The 20,946-nt window shown below is 37.8% G+C and overlaps 1 protein-coding gene, 2 long non-coding RNA genes and 1 pseudogene across 3 annotated transcripts; all 4 read left to right on the forward strand.

The window, feature by feature from the left end:
* The first annotated feature begins 1,004 nt into the window (after positions 1–1,004).
* Positions 1,005–4,871, forward strand: LOC116207356. The gene has a single exon (XM_031540265.1). The coding sequence runs from the start codon at positions 1,049–1,051 to the stop codon at positions 2,708–2,710; it is 1,662 nt and encodes a 553-aa protein (XP_031396125.1). The 5' UTR covers positions 1,005–1,048; the 3' UTR covers positions 2,711–4,871.
* A 1,256-nt stretch (positions 4,872–6,127) lies between these two features.
* On the forward strand, positions 6,128–9,172 carry LOC116208850. The gene is made up of 3 exons (XR_004157142.1): positions 6,128–7,754; positions 8,373–8,586; positions 8,676–9,172. It is a non-coding gene; the product is annotated as an uncharacterized LOC116208850 (long non-coding RNA).
* Positions 9,173–10,660: 1,488 nt separating this feature from the next.
* On the forward strand, positions 10,661–11,331 carry LOC116207325. The gene is made up of 2 exons (XR_004156904.1): positions 10,661–10,779; positions 11,246–11,331. It is a non-coding gene; the product is annotated as an uncharacterized LOC116207325 (long non-coding RNA).
* Positions 11,332–11,569: 238 nt separating this feature from the next.
* LOC116209078 lies at positions 11,570–15,455 on the forward strand (annotated as a pseudogene).
* Positions 15,456–20,946: the final 5,491 nt, after the last annotated feature.

The following is a 20,946-nucleotide window of genomic DNA, read 5'->3' on the forward strand; positions in this document are numbered from 1 at the left end:
GGGCTCAAGCAAATTCGTGGAGGCCCACTGGACATGAATCACGTGATCCACAAAGATCCATCAACATTATTCAAGTTATAGAAGATTCCGGACAAGGCTAAATTCAGCAAGTGTTTAAGGAAACTTCTAGAATAGTTGATGATCAACAGAAAATAACATCAGATTTGTTTGAAGTTTAAATCTCATAGAGATATTCTAGGGGTATTTAGATTTTATATCTTTATAGATTATGTCATATCTCTATTGATATTCTTGGTTTTAATTTCCTTATCTATAGGAGGAGATATGATCAGATTAGGATTACTTTATGTCTATATATATTCATCTTAGTCAATTTTTAATGAAAGGAACATTCAGAAAATTGTGAGAGTATTCTCTTTGGTTCTTGAAGAACTAATCGAACTTATCGGAAATTTCCGTGGCGTTCATCATCGACTTATCAAACGGCTTTCCACCACCGTTTGTGGCGTCTTCATCGACTTATCAAGCGGTTTTCCATTACCGTTTGTGGCGTCTTCCTATATACCGAGGTTCTTGTTTCGCATTAAACAACGGGTTGAGGTCAGTTATACCAAGGTTCTTGTTTTTGTCGTAAACAACGGGTCGAGGGTTCGTCAATCAAATCTGATCGTGGAACGATCTTGGGTTCCTTTAGTTGTCGGGTCTCGTCATTCTTGGCGGGAATCGCATCAATTAAACTGGAGGCTGCGTAAACTTTAGGGAGCAAACTGACTTTTTTCTCTTGTTTATTTTTTTTTTATCTCCGATTAATTTAATTTAATTTAGGAAATAGTGGCTGCCCTGCAATGCATTGCATAGAGTTTTGGGTTTCTCTTTGAATTTTGTGCTTGTTTTTGTCTTTTTCCAGTCAAAGTAATATATGTTGCCGCCCACTATATTAAATTAAATTAATAATAATAATTTGTTCTATGTACCCAGCAGCTATGTAAGCTAGCGGTTGTGTCACTCTCCCCTGCTCCTTTTAGATCAGACTGAGGCGCTCTATTCTTCTTCTTCTTCTTCTTCTTTGTGCTTTTTTGTCTCAAGGATGACTGCTAATACCCCCAGCCTTCTTCAGCATCCCAAACATAAACATGCCCTGATCTTTCAAGAGCTAAGCGAAAGTTTCAGCTTGGAATGCAACATCTGTAGGCTCTCCGTGAAAGGTCTGGCCTACCATTGCATAGACTGCGAGTTCTTCCTCCACAAGTCGTGCGCCGAGTTGCCTCCCGAGATTCAACATCCCTCTCATCCACAGCACCCGCTTGTATTGTCCAAATTATGCTGGGATTCTTCCGCGAGAACACCATGTTATGGGTGTCCTTCCAGCCTACTTGCTGATTACTATGGATGTCATGCCTGTAAAATAGAGTTGCATGTGGGATGTGCAGCTGCAACTCTCCCTCCTCCTGAAGAAGAAGAGCATAAGGACGAGGAGGAGATGATTGAGCACTTTGCTCACGACCATCCTCTTGCATCCTTCCACGTCGATGTGCCAAATTCTATCAAATGCAAGGCATGCGAACGGTGGATCTCCGGTCGCGTTTATGGTTGCCGTGCCTGCATATTTGTGCTGCACGAATCTTGCGCTCTGGCACCCCGAGAGATAATGAATCATCCTCTCCATCCACAGCACCCGCTTACCTTGCTTGTCGATTCCAAGCCTAGCTTTCTATGCAATGTCTGCAGGTGTAGCTATAGCTTTGCATACCGCTGCAAAGAATGTGATTTGTTTCTCGATCTGGGTTGTGCTGATGTATTTGTGCATCCTCCTCCACGAGATGATCAGAGTAGCACAGACGACAGGCGAGATCAGATCCATCATTTTTCCCACCCCCACCAACTGACACGTTTACATGTTAAACCTGAGCTTCTTGCGACCTGTGATGTTCCCGGGGAAGTGATATCCGGTGATTTTTACGGTTGCCCTGACTGCCTTTTCTTGCTCCACCCATTGCGGGCCAAGTTGACACAAGAGATTGTGCACCCTTTTCATCCGGACCACCCTCTCATTTACCAACCAGATCAAGAGATTGAATGCTCCTTTTGCTTTGGTTATGAGGGTGACATTGGATTCGAGTGTGGAGACTGTGGCTTTGGCCTTCATGCGGCATGTGCTCTCCAAACTCTCTCTGCTACGAAAGAGGAATTAACTCTTAACAGTGAGCGTCTCCATAAACACCCCATGAGCCTTGATTTTGAAGCTGAGCAGCTAGGGCTAGGGGAATTAGATATTGTCTGCTGCAAGTGCCCTGATGAAGGTCCAGTCTACGTCTGTACAGATGACGTTTGCCGCGCAAAAATCCATAAAACATGTGCTGATCTAGAACGTGAATCAGAACTCCCTATTCACCCACAGCATCCTCTCCTCCTTTCTTCTGAGCCACTCAACAAATCCAATCCTTGCGTTGCGTGTCTGGAAAGCCCTTGGGGATTCACCTTTTATTGTGATTATTGTAAGATCCAGTTCCATGCACGTTGTGCTATGAGAAGGCCGACTCTGAAACATCAGCGCCACGAGCACAGCCTATCATATTTCGAAAGGATAGGCCACGAACTCTCCAGGTCACAGTGCAATGTGTGTTACAATGACTGCAGGATTGACTTCTACCGCTGTGTTCCGTGCAACTATAATCTTCACTTCAATTGCTTGCCTCTGCCCCCTTCTGCTAAACACGAATTCCACTTTCCATCCGCTGGTGCTCCGTGATAGAGTTGTTGATGAGCATTACGATTATGAGGAGCAATATTGTGACGTGTGTGAGACACTCAGGGACCCAGAACTTGGTGTCTATTATTGCGAGGAGTGTAATTATGCTGCTGATATCGACTGTGTCATCCCCAAGGTAAGCCCGACATCCCAAAATTTCACCACATTCTCATTCTCCGAAGCATCAAGTAGCTAGCCATCACTCTCTCTGGCTCATCCCGATCTTAATTTCTGTGCCGGCCAGGAAAGGAACAATGATTGGAAAAACCTGAAGAAGTAAAAAGAAGCCACTCCTAGTCCTAGACCTTTGTTTGGAAATTAAGAAAATTTGTTGCACAAATTCATAGTATATTGCCTAAGAACTGTATTTCTTTTCCGATCCGAATAATATGAGGGGACTAAATATAAATCATTGCCGGCTCCAGGTAGATCCAGAGAAAAGTAGACAAATGGAAGACCTTATGATCAAGCAACTGGATGGACAAATTTCCAGTGAAGAAGCAGAAATAGAGGCACTGAAAAAAAAATTGGAAAGGTCAATGAAAAATCTGGAGGAATTTAAGAAAAAGAGACGACAGATAAAATGAAAAATCTTGGGTGCAACGGAAAGCAGAGTCGGACAGGGGATGATCATGGAGTCTCGTAATGTTTTATCTTAGCATATTTTTCACACTAATAAGGGTCTAATGCATCCATTGGTCAACGTAGATTTTATTTTCACTATGTACGTCTGTTAAGCAAATCTTATTATGCGTTTGTCATTCTGACTATGGCCTGAAATTACTTCTACGGACCATCGGATTATTGAAAATATGTGTTCAAGTACCTCTGAAAAGTCAATTGCGTGATCTGCACTCTCAGGAGTTCCTATACACTTTCTTTACTTGTCCATGTAATTCATTAGCCAATGCAGATTGTCTGCCATGAGCTCGGATGAATAGGGAACGAGCCCAAGAGGCCAGGATGGGGAATGGAATGCTCTTGCTTGGTATCTTTCATTGCTAACATCAGGGAATGAAACCGGGAAGAGAAATATCAAATTTTGCTTTGTATCGTCTTCCTCTTCTTCTCTCTGCTCTTCTCCTCTGCCTCTCGAATCTCCTTCGATTACGTCCTTCTTCTTCTTCATTATTTCGTTCGGGATATAACACAAGGCCATAGAGACAAAAGAAAAGAAATAACACTCCCTGAGAATTACGATAGTATATATTTCTTTTTCTTTAACTTTCTCTTATCTATGTTAATACAAAAACAATTTCTAGCATATGTGATTTCACGATAGCAGGTGAAAGTTAAGAAAATGAAAATGTATACTAACTTACAAACGGGTATGTTAGTATCTTCATCATTGGATAATATAGGTGAAACAGGTTCTGCAAAGACAAGGCGGTCTTTGCCTTCAAGTTTTTCTCAAGCTCGTGAAGCTGCAAAAAGATTTTAAGGTCAGTTCAGATGGTCAAATGAGGCAATGCTACATGAAAAGCGGAGCCGTGGTATACCGAACATTTCCTATAAGCATTATATGCATTATCATCGAGTATTGTTTCCTAGAAGCTCTCTCTCTTATGTTGCTTCTGCGCTAATTTGTTGAGCTGTCAATATATGATAATCTCCCTTAGTGCTTTAAACGACAAAGTTTCAAAACTGATCCGTGAAAATGCGAAACACTTATAAGAGAACCATTACCTTCTGCATCGATCTTGGCTATTGATATTTTGCGCAGATCATCCGCAACGAATTCATTAGGTGGGCAGAGATAGAGACGAGATTCCATCCCGTGGAGCTGAGGAGTCAGGGTGGATCCAGGCTGGTGAGATGCTATGCTGCCCAGAGCCAGAGTAGCAATTTGGGAAAGCTCTGCCATGGGTTATGTCTTTGCGCTGATCAAGGGGAACGCCTTCTACTTCACATATTCAGGCATTCAGCTCATCTTTAGTCTTAGCATGTGAGTCTGATGGCTGAGGTCCATTTTGCTGCATTGTGGTCATGCCGTAGTTGCAATCAACTGTCTGTTAGGTACTCATCAGTTGTCTCGTTCCTCTATGTTCTACTTTAATGGGATAGTTAGTAGACCCAGTGAAAGACACTGAAAAATGCCGATATTTTTTTTTTTAAATATATATTCGCTCACACATGACATGGATGTTCATATAACTGACTGAGGTTTATGTCATCTTCCTCCATTTAACTGGAGTTGGCTGCCCATAGTATTGCAGTCGATTGTCTGCAGTCTCGGTCATTCCTGTTGCTCGATTCTTCTTGTGCAAAATTTTTTTGTATTTCTTATTTGGGATTTTGTACGAGCGAAATCCATCAATACTAAGTGATATCCTTTTGTAGTAAATGATATTGATAATGTAGGAAAACTTTTTGTACTTTAGTTCAAAGGTTTCGTAAAGATGTTCTTCACTACGAAATAATTTTATTCTTGTATGAAAACTTTTTGTACTCTTACTTTGTATTTTGTACAAGAGAAATCTTTTAATATTAAACGATATACATGTTGTCCAAAAAAATTTTCGTACTTTAATTCAAAGATTTCGTATAAGAAATCCTTTGGTACGAAAATAAAAATATTCTTCTTGTGCAAAACATTTTCATACTTCTTAGTTGGGATTTCGTAATAGAGAAATCCTTTAGTATTGAATGATATACATGTTATATGAAAACTTTTTGTACTTTAATTTAAAGTTTCGTATAAGAAATCTTTCAATACAAAATAATGTTCTTCTTGTATGAAATCTTTTTGTACTATTATTTAGGCTTTCGTACAAGAGAAATTCTAAAGTAATCAATAATATATGTGTCGTCCGAAAAATTTTTGTACTTTAATTCAAAAGTTTCGTACAAGAAATCTTTCAGGATAAAACAATGTTCTTGTGCAAAAAAATCTTCATACTTCTCATTCGAGATTTCGCACATGAGAAATCCCTAAATACTAAATGAATTTTTTTTTAATATGGAAACTTTTTGCTATTTTCGTTCAAAACAATTATCATTGATACGAAATATTATTGTATTGCTGAAACTTGAAAGATTTTTCTGACATCTTCGTTCAGTTTCTTACTACGTTAGAATTAATTAATATAATATAATTATTAATTAAATGTTACTTAAAATTAATACAATTCTTAAATTAATCCAAATCCTCAATTAATCTAGAGTAAAAGGCATTATACCTCCCGAACTAAGGGGGATGCGTTTGGGTTTGCTCCCTGACCTTCAAAATATTGCAAAGTGCCTCCTGACCTAATCTGAAAATAAGTAAGGTGCCACCTACTTCCAATTCCAGTGAGATTTATGGCCAAAAGAAGATCACGCATCTCTCACATGTCAAAATATAAATGGCAAGAACGTCACACTGATTGAAATACTTGTGAGAAGAAGAATCTAAATAAAAAATAAGATTGTGGCATAATTACACTCCCTCAATTCACCCGCACCGTGATGTCTCCTCTGCAGACCAGCCCCCGCGACCTCAACTCCTCGACCACGCTCCACCAGACTAAATCGTGCACAACCAGACGTGGGCGCAGACCAGACTTGCTAGCCCTCTCCCCCGACCACAATTCGATGACCTCTGCTCCCCGAAGACCAAACCCCGGCGTCATCCGTTGTGCTTACAGCCACGCGCCTAACGGCTTTCCTTATAGCCACACGCTCTCGCATTTGTCGGTGAGAATTTCGTCCTCTTGTTACTCATACGAAGTTTGTTTTTATTGTTGTGTTACTTATACGAGGTCATAATCTTTTGTTTCACCAATCAAACTCCGTGAATTTTGTAATGTTACTCTTCTTCAATTGTCGTAGTAGGCACATGGGTTGGAAGTTGAGAGAGGCAAGCCATGAAAGGTCGACTCCTGAATACGAATGAATTGGTTTGGCTTCACAGTCTTCAGTAGCAAGCAGTCACCAGAATTGAATTTGGAGAACAAAGTGATGTTACTTTTCTTTGATTCAGGAAACCTATTGAACTAGCTCTCCCTCTAGACTTGATTTATTTGCAGCTCGTTTGATTTCAAAATTAAATTTTAAAATTTTAACTTTCACTTTAACTCAACACACAAACAAGTGGGCCCCATAGATTATAAAACATGCAATTTCATTATAATCAATTATCTACATAATCAAAACAGGTGGGGTCCACAACGGCTCATTTTTATTTGTCATTTTTCACAATTAAAATCACAGTTACAATTTCAAAATTTTAATTCTGAAATCAAATGGATTGTTAGTGTTTCTGCTATGGACTAAGCAAACATGGTTTGCGGCGTTTTGGGTTTTAGATGAATGAATAGTGCATTTTCAAATTGCTGGGGAGAAAGAGTGATGAAAATGGTTTTGGAATCACAGCTGAGATCAGAACTCATTTTGAATAGTGTAGATTCGATTAGGTTGATTTTATCCAAACAGGATGATGATAATTTTGTTATTGGTCATGTTCATTATGATTTTTTGTTTTTGCTTTATATTGTTGATCAACATGCAGATATTGATCAGTAAACGTCATAAATAGAAGCTGCATCCCAAAAGGCATATTCTAGTAAGTAGAATAAACTTTACATCGTTATTCAGTAATAATAATAATAATAATAAAGTTTACATCGTTCACCTAAAATTAACGGTTACATCCAAGACTCATGAGTACATATATAAGTTGCATCCTAAAATTATATCTGGAATAACGATATCGATACATAGGATGTTCTATTCAAGAGTAATTTCACGATAGTAACATCTTCTTTGTGTTTTCTTCACCAGCAATTACCAAATATCAAACAATAGGAGGCATGTCACCGGGAAAAAAGATACGCAGCTGCCTTTCATCTTTACAGGATGTTTTTGGTCTTCAGACTTTATAACTGCAACCGCAAACTCATTAGAATATGCTCTGCGACTTACTCTTGACAGATTCCCGGACTCCTGCAGAAGTAGAAGGAAGTATGTGCACATCTCATGTTTCATTGTCGAAAGCATAGCTAACGATTTAAATTGGAAAGAACTATGCTTTCAGTTGCAGAATGAACTCATCTCGTCTATCATGGTATGAATCACTATGAAAGCCCTGATGGAAACTCAGTTCTTATGTCACTAAACATAGCAGCTTCTGATCAAGGGCTACCTATTTCAAATGCCTCATATATTGAATCTTCGGATCTTATCAAATCTAAATCCTCCTATAACACCAGTAATGGTGTATTACTTAACCGTATAATGCTTTTAGATATACTGACATGCAGCTTTTTGTCATTAGCCGAAAAGCCCAATCCTTTATAGATAGATTGGACGAGTGAAACTTCATAACAGCGTAACTGGGTCGCTCTTGAAACCCGATAACCAATCTCATTTCATGAAGAAGTAACATGCAACCACATGGCGCAAGGCAACCGAAAAATCATGAGAAAAACGAGCAAGGATTTACTATAATAGCAATAGCATCCTGCGATGATAGCAAGATTGATAGCATAAGTTGCAAAATATATTAGCCAATCTGTGAGTTCCGTGCTTAGACACTAATCTAATTCCACCTCCAGTAACCTGCCAAACAAGAATGCACAAAAAGAGAAGAAAACTAGTAGAAGACTCATCAAAACAAAACAATCAATTATGTACCATAGAAAGAGACGAAAGCAATTAAAGCTCCAAACTTCTCACTGCTCAGGAAAACCCCAGAAGGCGAACGAGTTCTGCAAAATCAAAAGGTGCTGTAGTGTGGTCTGCGGGAAGCTGAGGTTGTTAGGATATGCTTAGGGAGAGGGAGTCGCGGGTACGGTCTCCACCATCATCCGGTTGAGGAGATGGGATCGCACTAGATAAGTCAACTCGAATCAGAACTGGAACTTGCAAAGTCTGAGCTCGTTTAGCAACAAGAGAAGGTATTTATCCCCAGTCTTTCCTCTAAGGTGTCGTTCTAGGTGGGTATTTGTGAGCAAACTTCATGGTAATCTTCGGTACTGCATTGCAGACACAAACACTCTCTGGAGAAGCACAAAAGCTTGCCCAGGAAAATGCGAAACTCCAGTATCGGATAGAGCATCTTGTCCGGGCTATTAAAGAGGCTGATCGAAGGTTAGAGGGGTAGTGAGATTTCTTTATTTTCCCTGAAGCACCTCCACACCATTAGCAGCAGGGCAATCTTATCATTGTCTGATTACAAAAGTTTTTGGAAAGGTGACAGAAGGTTTCGATTATACTGTAGACTGATTCAAAGAAATCTAATTCTTGTAATTACATTCTTGCCCACCTGATCGGTTGCCATATTAGTCAAAGATTGGCTTAGTTCTGCCTTCGTATAGTGCAGTGTTTTTCCATTATGAGATTCTCGTGTGTGCTCGGTTTCTTCGTGACATATACCTGATTGAAACGAGTGAGAAGTCTGCAGATGCCAAATGTTGACAATTTTACTGTTTATTCGTTGAATGCTGTCAAAATTTATCTATTTTATGGAACTAATTCTGTAGTTGTTAAAACTCATTAGAAATCAATGGATAAAACAGCAAAAAATTGCATCTCTCTTATGATTAAATGAACATTTCATAGTTCCACTCCATGGACTCTGTTATGTTTTGAAGGATATAATAAGTTATCACCAGCAAGGTCTTGGGTTTGAGTATATATGGAGAAAATCCATGATTTGGAGACATTTATCCCTTAAGTGGGCCAATCTGTTTCTAAATGGATTAGTTGGAGCCCATTGAAATTCAGGATATCGTGGTGCACACTGAAATAGATAATAAGTTATCACTTGGCTGCAAACCAGCAACATTTGTGGTTGTCGATTTGCTATTTTTTTAGCTTAATATTCATATGATATGCATGATCCCAAATTTGACTCAGAAGGCAGGCTGCCATATGAGGCTCTGCAGCCGCTGCCTACCACTGTCTGCGTTCACCACTTACATGAAGAAATGAAGTCTTATTGAGATACCATTTAACATCAATCCAAACTTAATGTCAGTTTCATCTCAAAGAAAGAAAGAAAAAAAAAAACACTGATGAAGCTTCTTTTATGATGGGAAAAAAGAAGACAATAAAATGACATTAAAGTAATTCTTCTCATCCTCGTCTCGAAGATGGTTCGATGCGCAGATCGGTGACATATCAGGTGAGGAACGGACTGGAACTTTGCTTCACCAATTTCTGAATCTCTATTGATTGCTTTGTTCGTCTCTTGAACTTTGATTGAACTCTGTATGATTCGAACTTCTCGGTGTGGGGAAAGTTTAATTTGTTGCGAGTTTAGCGATCATGTCGGATGTGGGAAGCTGTCGGTTTTCGGTTTGGTTCTTTCATGGCTGTGCTATTGATGAATCGGGGTTAGCTGCCATCTGCTAGGAATTCAATGGATTACAGATGGAGCAGGAAGTAGAGGTAGAGTTGGTTGGTTGCTGCAGTTGATTCTTATGCTTGGAAGTTGAAATGTGCGGAGACTTTGTCAGTTAGAGGGGCAAGAAATGCTCTGCTTCTCAATTTTGATTATCCCGATATGATCAGAGTTACCATATTAACTAAGTAGGATCATATGGTTGAGGTGATGGAATTGAAGTTGGAGAACGGTAACTGCTAGAATTAGTGAAAAATGAAAATCTTTCCTATTCTGATTTTTGGGCTTGCTGTGGTCTGTCAGTAGAATCTTGTAAGGTTCATTGCTAGTTAAAAGCGGTAGGATAACTTGGCTCTGTTTTTGGCCAATTGGTATCTGGCCACAATGACGAGAAACATAGGTAAGAAAGCATAAGTTTAAACTTCTAGACAGTAAAATTTGTCTGATAGGTGGGATCTCATGATAATATTTCACAACTTACAAAAGCATCCAAATTACAATGAAATTAAATATCATGCCAGGTTATCTCCAAATCTGATGGTCATAGAGTTCATTGCTTTTCATCTTACCATGCTACAAAGTCAGATAGTAGCTGAAATGCAATTGTTGTGGCATTTATGCTGTGGCTGCATCTTGATGCTTCTTTGTAACCATCTTCGCCTGAATATGATTATGAAAGTATTTTACTGTTGCAGAAATGGAAGATGGGAGACAAAACCAAGGAGATCCAAGTGCTCCATTAGTTGTAAGTCTAATCTTTTGCTTTATATTTGTATGCCTTGTATATCTTGTTTCGCAGCCCCTCGTCCATCTCATTTTTTCTTTTTAGATCATTTATTATCGCATTTTGAAACATATGGTAGCTAAGTTTACCTTATCCTGTCATGCGCATGTAAGGGTTTTTAGTTTATCCTGTCATGCGCATGTAAGGGTTTTCACTCAACTGAGCATTTTTTTTCTTTTTACATTTTTTCATTTACCATCTGCTTTCTTATGTGTGCTTTATGAAAGTTAGGTAACAGGTTTAGTGACTAAATTGGAAAAATAATATTTCTTCTTATATTTGGATTTTAATACAAGTATCTCCTTTTTTTGTTCAGTGAGTTAAGTCATTCCTTTCCCACTGAATGCTATATTCACCTCCAAAGTTTCAGGTTTGCCTCTGTAGTGTAATCCAGGAAATTGACCAGCGGCTATATTTTGATTTTCAGGCACAAAATTCTGCTTATGATGGACTTTTGCCTCAGCTTTTTACCTCTATGCCATCTCTGAATGAAGCTGCATCATATCTTTCACAGACAGCATCATACCTAACTGGCTGTTTCACAGATTACTCAGGTGGTTTTCTTGTTTCATCCATGGAATGCCTACTCTCTCTTGCGAATTTGGTGTTTGTTGTACCCAAGTTTCAACTTTGAAAGATTTCCCGAGATCACTCTTTTGTTTTCATTTGCTGAGACTAAATTTCCGGCATATAGAAAGTACTTAATCTGCAATCTCTTCTGCAATGCTTGTGGCATCAGGCAGTACTGGGAATGGGATTTCCATTTTTCAGGGGTATTGCTCTGCTGGATGATGCTTACGAATGTCTTTCATGGAAGGCTATTAGTCAGACTTGTCGGTTACTGTTTAATAAAATCCATGCTTCAAAAATTATATTCTATTAGAATTGTATCCCAGAGTTGGGAGCTTCATGGTTTTCCTTTTATTCATAAAAAAAGAAAATAAAGGTTACGTTCTATCCAAGATATTCAAAAGACTGTCATCTAATGTTTGGTTTATAGGATTAGTGATAATATATGTGTTAAATTTATGTCCCTCTATGTGTAGGCTGAGAAAATAATAAAACGCGACGAATTAAATTAAGTGGAAGGCAAATGAGTGAGCCTGGTCATCAGATCCAAGCTCACATAAAAGTTGAAATAATAAATGACCACTTGGTGACTAACCTAAATGCATAAGCTTATAGATGGAGCCACGGACATATGTATTATCTAAGACTCTGTACTTGATAACATGTACTGTTTCAGTGAATGTTTCGGTGATTTCATTTTTCAGCTTTATTGAGCGTGCGCGGAGGACAGTTTGAGGTTCAGCTGATGACATAGGGTGGCTTTGACGGGATCCTAAATTACCTCCTGTTGAAGATGGGACTGAAAAGCATAACATAATTCTCGATAACATCAGGTAACACATTTTTTAATATCCACATAATTTTGCCTTACTTCATCATGAATGTTACTGATTACATTTTCGCTTGTTGTCAGGCATGGTATACACACACTACCAAAATCACTGGTATACCTGTTAGTTCCAGGTACCGATCTCTGATTGTCTCACAATTATGCTCTGTAATAGCCCGTAGGAGTTATAGTTTGGTTTGAAAACTATCTTTAAGTTTAATGGCATAGAAGTATAACCACTTTACTAAGCATAGTAGAGGGTACTCATTCATAGTTTGCCATGCTGTAAATTGCAAAGCCTCTCTTCCGTTCTTCCACCAATATATGTGTTCATTGTGTTAAAGCACCGACAGGAATTTAAAAGGGTGCAAAAGACATTGCCGATCAATCTACAAGATTACTAACATCCCAAAAGCAGTGACTATTGGGCAGACACTTGAAATCTCTGAACCATCTCTCAAAACCTATTATGTTAATTGAGAGGGGGATGCTTCTAAAGAGTATCTTTCAATAATGTACATCAAGTAATGCACATTACTGAAATGTTGTCCTCCAAGTAAGCAAGCATGTCACTGGACGTCCTTATATGGACGAAGAAAGGTTTTCATGTCGAGATTCAGGGCTTATTAGCATGATCAAACCAGCCTTTTGTGTTTCCTGTATCTAGTGATGATGACTCCTTTATTGCTAGGAGCAGCTGACATTTCTGAATGATGTGACATCTTCTTCGGGTACTAAAAATTCGATTGTTGGGTTTTTAGAGCTGTAACTTTTGGAGAGCATTTTTGCTGAAATAAGAAATTTTTGTAAGATGTATAAATAAAAATGGACACTGTGGTCAAGATGTTGCATTAACAGGAAGATAGACATCTCTACCATGTAAAAGTTATTCCTCTGAAAGAAATGCTCAATATATATACTCGTAGAAGCTTGAAGCATTTGGCCTGTGGTACAACTGTTTTTGGCTATTTCATGGGGTTGGCAGGTCTCTTCAGTAATCATGGGCCAATGTATTTTGTAAAGACGAAGATGGCTTTTTCCAAAGATGGGCTTGGCATGTCATATTGCCAAGATTCACAGTGAGGTATCTCGGATTTCTTTTGCTTAGTATGCAAGTGATGTATACATATTTATACCTGTGAAGCTATCTCTGCTAATATTGCATGATTAACATTCCATCTTTACTGCTTTGGCGAAAAAATTTCTGGACAGGCTTCAGTTGAAAAAAATGCTAGAGAGATCAAAGAGTACATTGAGGAAATTTATTGGGCCTTCAACAAAGGTGTGATGTTACTCGGGCATAGCAAAGGGGGGGATAGACAGCGCAGCTGCCTTATCATTGTACTGGTCTGCGCTGAAAGATAAGGTTGCTGGGTTGGCAATAGCCCAGAGTCCATATGGTGGGACCCCTGTAGCTTTAGACATTCTTCGAGAGGGGCAGCTCGGTGATTATGTCAGTCTAAGGAAACTCAAGGAAATCGTGATATGTAAAGTGATCAAGGTACTTGCTTTCTAAATCTATTGATCTTTTGATTGGCCCTGAAAGGAGAAATGGCACATTAAGCTTTGAATTACGTAATGACCATTTTTTGAAGGGATTTACATTATTTCTCTTAAGTTTTGGTGCAATTATATGATGTACCCTGAAGTTTGACAATTCATCATTTTGATTACCCTGCATCCCAAGATCACATGCTGGCCCAATTCGCATTGTAAAATTTTAGTTTTCGCCACTTTGCAACATGAACAAGATCACATAATCCTTCTTTATGTGGTAAATTTTTTTACAAAGTTTTGATCTTGGTACCGCTTTATGTCAAATCCGTGAGACTTTGAAGAAGCCATTAAAAAGGAAAAAAGAAAAAAAAAACGATCATGTTTTTCCTGCTCCCGGTTGTGCACGATTTCCATGGGAAAATAGCTGGTGATTTCAAAAGAAGATTTTGGATGCAGGTAACCAAAAGCAAAATATTGAATTTTTCAACTTCGTGATCATGTAATATCGAGGGTGCAAAGCAGCCCAAACTTAATAATACTGTAGGATGTCAATTGGTGTAGAACCTTAGGTAGTAGGTACGGAGTGGTCTAAACACTAAGTTCAGGGTGTAAATACATGTTCACCCTCCATATTGCTCCTCCATGGTCATATGCGATTTCAAAAAGACTATTGATCCATGCATTTACATCCATATAATTCATAATTAATCGATATTACATGGAGACAGACGAGTACAATGATGTATGTTCTTTATTCCTCTTTATTTATTACATACATATGCTTCAACTTAGTCTAGATCAGCTTAGAAGCCATTTCTTGTCTTCTAGCAGTAGCAGACCTTATTTCTTACAAATGCCGTGGTTCTTCTGTAGGGCGACATGCAAGCTTTGATAGACTTGACTTATGAGAAGCAGAAGGAGTTCCTTTCGAAACACCAACTTCCCAGAGAACTCCCCGTGTTGTCATTCCACACAGAAGCGGGCATTTCACCTGCAGTAGTAGCTTCCTTATCCCATGTGGCCCATGCGGAACTGCCTCTGGGCCAACCCACAAAGCTGCCCGTGGTGATTCCCCTTGGTGCAGCAATGGCTGCATGTGCGCAGGTCATCCAGGCTCAGTACGGGAAGAAGAGAGATGGGCTCGTGACCCGCTGCAATGCGTAGGTGCCAGGCTCATTGGTGGTCCAGCCCACTCGTAAGCTGGACCATGCCTGGATGGTCTACTCGTCTCTGAATGATGACCCTTCCAAAGCCGATGCTTCTCAGGTGGGTGAAGCTCTCTTGACCTCGCTTGTGGATGTGGGGCAGAAGAAGATGCAGGAGCTTTCAGGGAAAGACGAGTGAAGTGAGGGACCGCCCTGAGGCCATTTAGATCTGGAAAACTCGGAGGATCTCCCCATACTTCCATTGCCTTTTCCGCTTCGCTGGGCTTACATTACAATGCGTGCTCTTCTTTCTCTTATAATTCGTCAGATCTTGTAAAGTGTGATTCAGTATTAGTTGATTTTATTTTATTTTTAAGAAATTGAAAACAGAAACAAGAACCGGAATGAAACTCTGTGTATCATTGACTAGCGTGTTGTAAATGGTAAAATCTCTCATCTTTTGTAATGTTAAACCGAGGCTTCAATTATCCCTGAAGTGCCTGCATTTACTTCGTGCATAGATCTTCTTGTATTACTCCAGGTGTAAATTTAAGCAAAGCTTTGTAAGTTTGGCTCATCAGAATTCGGAAGATCATTCTTGAGGGATGTGGAGAATTCAGTGTTAATTAAACGCATGCTTTCGACCAGATTCTTGAATAGGTGGGCAGGAAGAGCCGCCCGATGTTAATTAATTATGGATGTTACCACTTCTTCCTCAGTCTTCGCCGTACTCTTTCAATTACAACATAAACCTTTTGTCATTCGATGATGCCATGTCGTTCAATAATTCGGGTTTGAGGAATATAACAAGATGACTGCAACCAGTAAAGATGTATTGAATTCTGCAGTTTGAATCTTTCATTTGCCTACATATCAAAAAGGAATCTTCATTTTTCTAAACTGAGACTAAACACCAATCTATATCTATACATCTATATAAAATATTAAAAGGCGGGCCAAAGTATCGGGAAGGGCCACGTAGGACAAATGAGGCTTTTCCTTGCGAGACCCTTTGTCTGATTACCAATAGCCATTAGGGGTGATCAGTTTCGGGTGCCCTGTTTTTTTCACGATACCCAGACCCTACCCTGTAAGGGTTCGGTACCAAGATTTTGGAACCGAATCCTATCCTGTTGAATCCTGGAACCGAAACCTGTATTATACCACAGGTTTCGGGTACCCTATTGGAACCTGTTAATTTTTTTATATCACTAAATAAAACCGAAAATATCACACCCATAATTAGTAATCACCGCAAATTATTTGAATCAACAACGTGTGACCACCCTACGGAATTGTTTTTCGATATTTAAAGAAGATAAAACCATAATCATTACCTATTTTCCACAAACCAGCTCCGAAACATTCAAGGAATCAATTGCAAAAAAGCTACCTGTCATCGTACTTCTCATTACAAATTCGAGCAATTAACTGCGTTATTTTACCGGCAAAGGACCAAGATCACAAAGTCCAGCAAGATCGAGACAAATTTGAGATCCCAATACCTCAAATTAAATCAGAAGCGGGATTAAGGCACAAGCAAGGACCGAGACGAGAGTGGAGGTAAGGGAGCAGTAGAAACCCAACGAGATTTGGTTCCATCACCATCAGAGGGGACAATTAATCAGAAATCAACCAAACCAGAAGAAGTCGACAAAATTAGGAAACCCCACCCTAGAAATGAAAACTCTCACCTCTTTCAATTCAGTTGGGCAATGCGGAGCGGATGCGGTAAGAGGTTGCGGTTGCAGAGATCGGATGTCAACAATAATGAGAGGAGGGATGGCGGAGAGCGGAAGAGAGGGAAAGGGAGGTAGGCAGCCGCAAATACTATCCGGACTCTACCATATTTTCAATACGAGTTACTCGAACTCTACCCTACCGGGTAGGTTCCAACTGGTTCCGGGTATACTCGGTATCCGTGCACACCCCTATTAGCCATATCACAATTGGCACAATATTATGTTGCCATGTTGCTTCACGAAACCGAAACTATTTGCAATTATGGAAGACAAAAAGATTAAAATAATAAATCTATTAACTTGTTCATATTTTGCTGGGTAGTTTAAATTTTGGAAGACGTAAAAATTAAAATAATAAATCTATTAAATTTTTCATGTTTCGTTGGGTGGTTTAAATTTTGGTTGAGGATCTTGCACGAAAATATTAAATTTTTAAGAAAAAAATATAATATTAGTCAATCAGAATTTTTAATATAAACAATAATGACGATAAAATGATTTTTTGTAGAGCTATAACAGTAATTTTATTGATTATTGCGATCATTTCCGTTCGTCTAGATTGATTAAATCCGGCTTCGATATTAGTGATTTCTCCTTGTGGATTACCTCTGGGTTCAAAGTCATAGTTTGCAACTTGGTATAAGAATAAAATTTGATATCCTTATAGCTGGATCAGTTGCTTTAAACAAAAGGAACCTATAAATATTATGATACATATGTTCATGCGGCTTAAGGGGTCAAACAAGAGAGTTATCAAGAGCAACTTAGGGGGTTTGTGATGCCAGATAATTAGAAAATATTTGCAAATTAATCGAGTCTCTGTATGGACCGACTAAACACCAAAAGATTTTGAGTATACATGATATTGCCTCATGAGTTCAATGCAATAACGCCAACATACTTATTCAAAGTTCAAAAGTGACCGTGATGGGATTATTTATCATTATGTGAATGATTTGTTTTTGCTACCAATGAAAAAAAGGCAGTTTTGAGAGTTAGAACACCTTTCTGTTTTGAAAAAAAATAACTCACAAATTTCACATTGGAGTATCAAGGATTATAGTATATTATTCATGATACTGTATAACATTGGAGGCCAAACTCGCAACCAATTATATGACGAAAAGAAAGTATGATCTCCGTACCTATCTTGGAACAAACAAAAGGTTGCATAAAAGAGCTCAGCATAAACAAAGCGACCAGGAGACAATTTGCAAACACTTTGTAACTGAAAAGCATCAGGTAAATCTCAGTATTTGCAAAATCATGTGTTTTTTGGGTTTTCGATTGTTGAAAGGGCAAACTTCGAATGAAAATACTTGTGCATACATAATCTTATGCAACTTTTTGGTATAGAATTTGGTTTTACCCTAACATTGATTTCAAGTGAGGTTAACACAGACAATCGCAAGAAACTGTTGGCAAATCATTGTGGAGGCTCAAAGTCGTTTATCCAGCATCTTCATGACTTGGTACGAATACTTACTGATCTTAAATCTTGTTTGCTTAGCTATCTAAAGAAGTGTTTAATCCCTAATTTATTAGGCATATTATGTGTGATTGTCTTCGGAGCTTTTTCTTCCTTATATTTGATGTACTTTTTTGGGGGGACTGTCTTGGGAGCTAATCTTACTTTTCTTCCCAAATATTGTATTGGGTATTGTTTTGTGGAGTATGTATTTTATGAGATTGACTTCATTATTGGTCTATTGAAAATCATATTTAAATCGTGTAATGTAGATCTCTATGTTTTGTAATATAAAATTATTTAATATTATGATAGGAGTACTCATTTAATTTGTTTATTTAAATGGTGAAATGTACATGTAATCGTGCAGGTCCTTCCTACTTCGTCATTTTGGTGAAATAGGTGCAAGAAGAGTTAACGGTAGAAGATGATATGTTAGGTTCTTCTGTTGGTATGGACTGCCTTTTATAGGCATATGAACTATTTCGTAGAAACTTTTGTTAACTCTTATGATGTTCGGTATATTTTGTCAACCAAGCTCTTTTGATGATTTCTTCTTGATTAGAAATTGATAATTGTTACTTATGAGACTATATTTTTATTTTAGAGTTTCTAAGAAATGACATAATAAGTATTATCATATATTAGTTTTATTGTGGTTGCAGTAAAATGTCCATCATTTACCACGCATTGAGATGGTTAATGCGTCTGTCTCATCTACCATGATTTAGTTCGTCGAAAAAGCATATAAGTTTATACCCAAAACAATTGTGACAAATGCTCTGTTATTATTTACAATAAAAAAAAAAGGGGGCAACAGATATTCCTATTTTCTTTCCACAATATTCATATTTCTTGCCACAAAAAATTTCTATTATTATGTGCTAACTGGATTCGATTTTCTCATGCCTCTTGAATAATGCAATATCTAGTTCTGCATTTGTAAAGGGTATTTTTTGCTAATAGTTTATTTGGTTAAGGAGACCCAAAATAAATCATCTTCCTTTTTATTTATAAAACCAATCATACCACAAAAAAAAGATATCACTTTAAATCCCTTCTAACGTTAATTCGTTGTCAATTGTAAACCCATCAGTTCCTATGCAACAAAACAGATGCCTGCAACTGTACGTGCTAATAAGAGATTTTTCCAAAATGATGTTTTGTCTTGGCATAATAAAGGTTTATAATCCACTGAAGGGAAACAAGAAGAGAGACATGGAAGCTCCTTAGTGAAAATATTTAATCCTAGTATACATAGATGACTTGTAATTAAAAATGCAAATGCACTATTTCCCTTATTCAACTGCTTTATCTCTATTTAATTTAAATATTTTAATTTTCTATATGATCAAACGAATAATTTTCTTGTTACTTTCTCTCTCTATGCATGTCCTCAATACATGTTTATTTTGATTAGGCTACACTCATCTGTCTTCTGTATTTATGAGTTTCATTTCATAGTTGGCGAAAAGTCAAAACAGCTCAAAATACTATGTTTTCAAATTCTTTGATTAAAATAAATAAAATTAACATGATAAAATATATGCAAGGGAATTCATGGTAAAATTTATTTTATATGAAACTAATGTTTTTATATCTATAATAATTATCCTAAAAATGATAATTACAAATAATATACAACAATAGTAAATAATAGGGTAAGTGTAGGCGTCATTCTGTAAGCTAAGACCGACTTTTAATTGTGGTTCCCCAAATTTTGAAAAGTGATCACTCCCGGAACTGTAAAAATTGCAAATACACTCCCTAATCTAGTGGAATTTCAAAACAGCCTAAAAGAATGATTAAAAAACTAAAAAGTAAAACAAAGTGAGAGAATGGTCAATTCTCCCTTTGTAATAGAGGGGAAGGGGTGAAATTTTATGGCATTCCATAAATCAATTCCTACTTTAAAAATACAATCATTTTTTTTATATTCCTATTGACAGATTTTTCATCTTTCGAGATGGAAAATGAACAAAAAAATTTCTTTTGTATAACATGATGTCATCATTAGATATTTTTTTGAGAGAAATCTAGAAATAGCAAATTTAATTTCTAAGTCAATCTCCGGAACATATCACTTGAACTCAGGAAAAGAGTGGATTGGGTCGGTTGAGATATAAAGAAATCTTTTATTATGTGAAAGCATAATTTTTTCAAATGTTCTTTTTTATCCAACTAGGGTAGCCCTTCATTATTAAAAACATCGAACACAGTACTTAGTGCAGATTTGAGCGCCTAGGCCGAGTTTGAAAGCACTCAATCGATTAGACACATGTTGGCCAAAAGCCAATACACAAAAACAAAGAATACATAATACTGGGACATACCCTAAGCCTTCCAACATCCTTCCACCTTTCTGCTTCTTTACTTCTGCAAATTACCAGATCCCATCAGCCTTATTTCATGTCATCTAAGCACAAGCTTTGAACTCCTCTGCTGAGGGCTCAATTTCCGCAAAAATCTTATTATTCTTGGACTTCCATATAAGTTTAGTGTGGGCCTGCCATGCTAATTTGGCTATCATAGCCTGTAAAGTATTTCCCCTATATCTCCTTATCGCCCGTTCAACTCATAATCCCAAGATCTACTACTTCTTCTTACCAGTAGCTGTTGGAAAAATGCTATAGCAAATTGTATAATAGACTTGGCAGTCAAAGAAGAGATGGTTTTTGGTTTCATTCTCTCTTCCACACAACTTACAAGTGGAGTTCAAATCAATTTTTCACCTAACAACCCTATCAAGTGTAGCCAATTTATCCCTGATAGCTAGCCAATTTATCTCTTTGAAAATATCTCTCTCTAAGCTCCCTAGAGGGTGAAAATTCTCTCTGACAGTATTTTGAGCAAGGAAACACCGTTCTCCTTGCGTGA

The sequence above is a fragment of the Punica granatum genome, chromosome 5 (assembly GCF_007655135.1).
Source record: "Punica granatum isolate Tunisia-2019 chromosome 5, ASM765513v2, whole genome shotgun sequence".
NCBI classification, from domain to species: Eukaryota; Viridiplantae; Streptophyta; class Magnoliopsida; order Myrtales; family Lythraceae; genus Punica; species Punica granatum.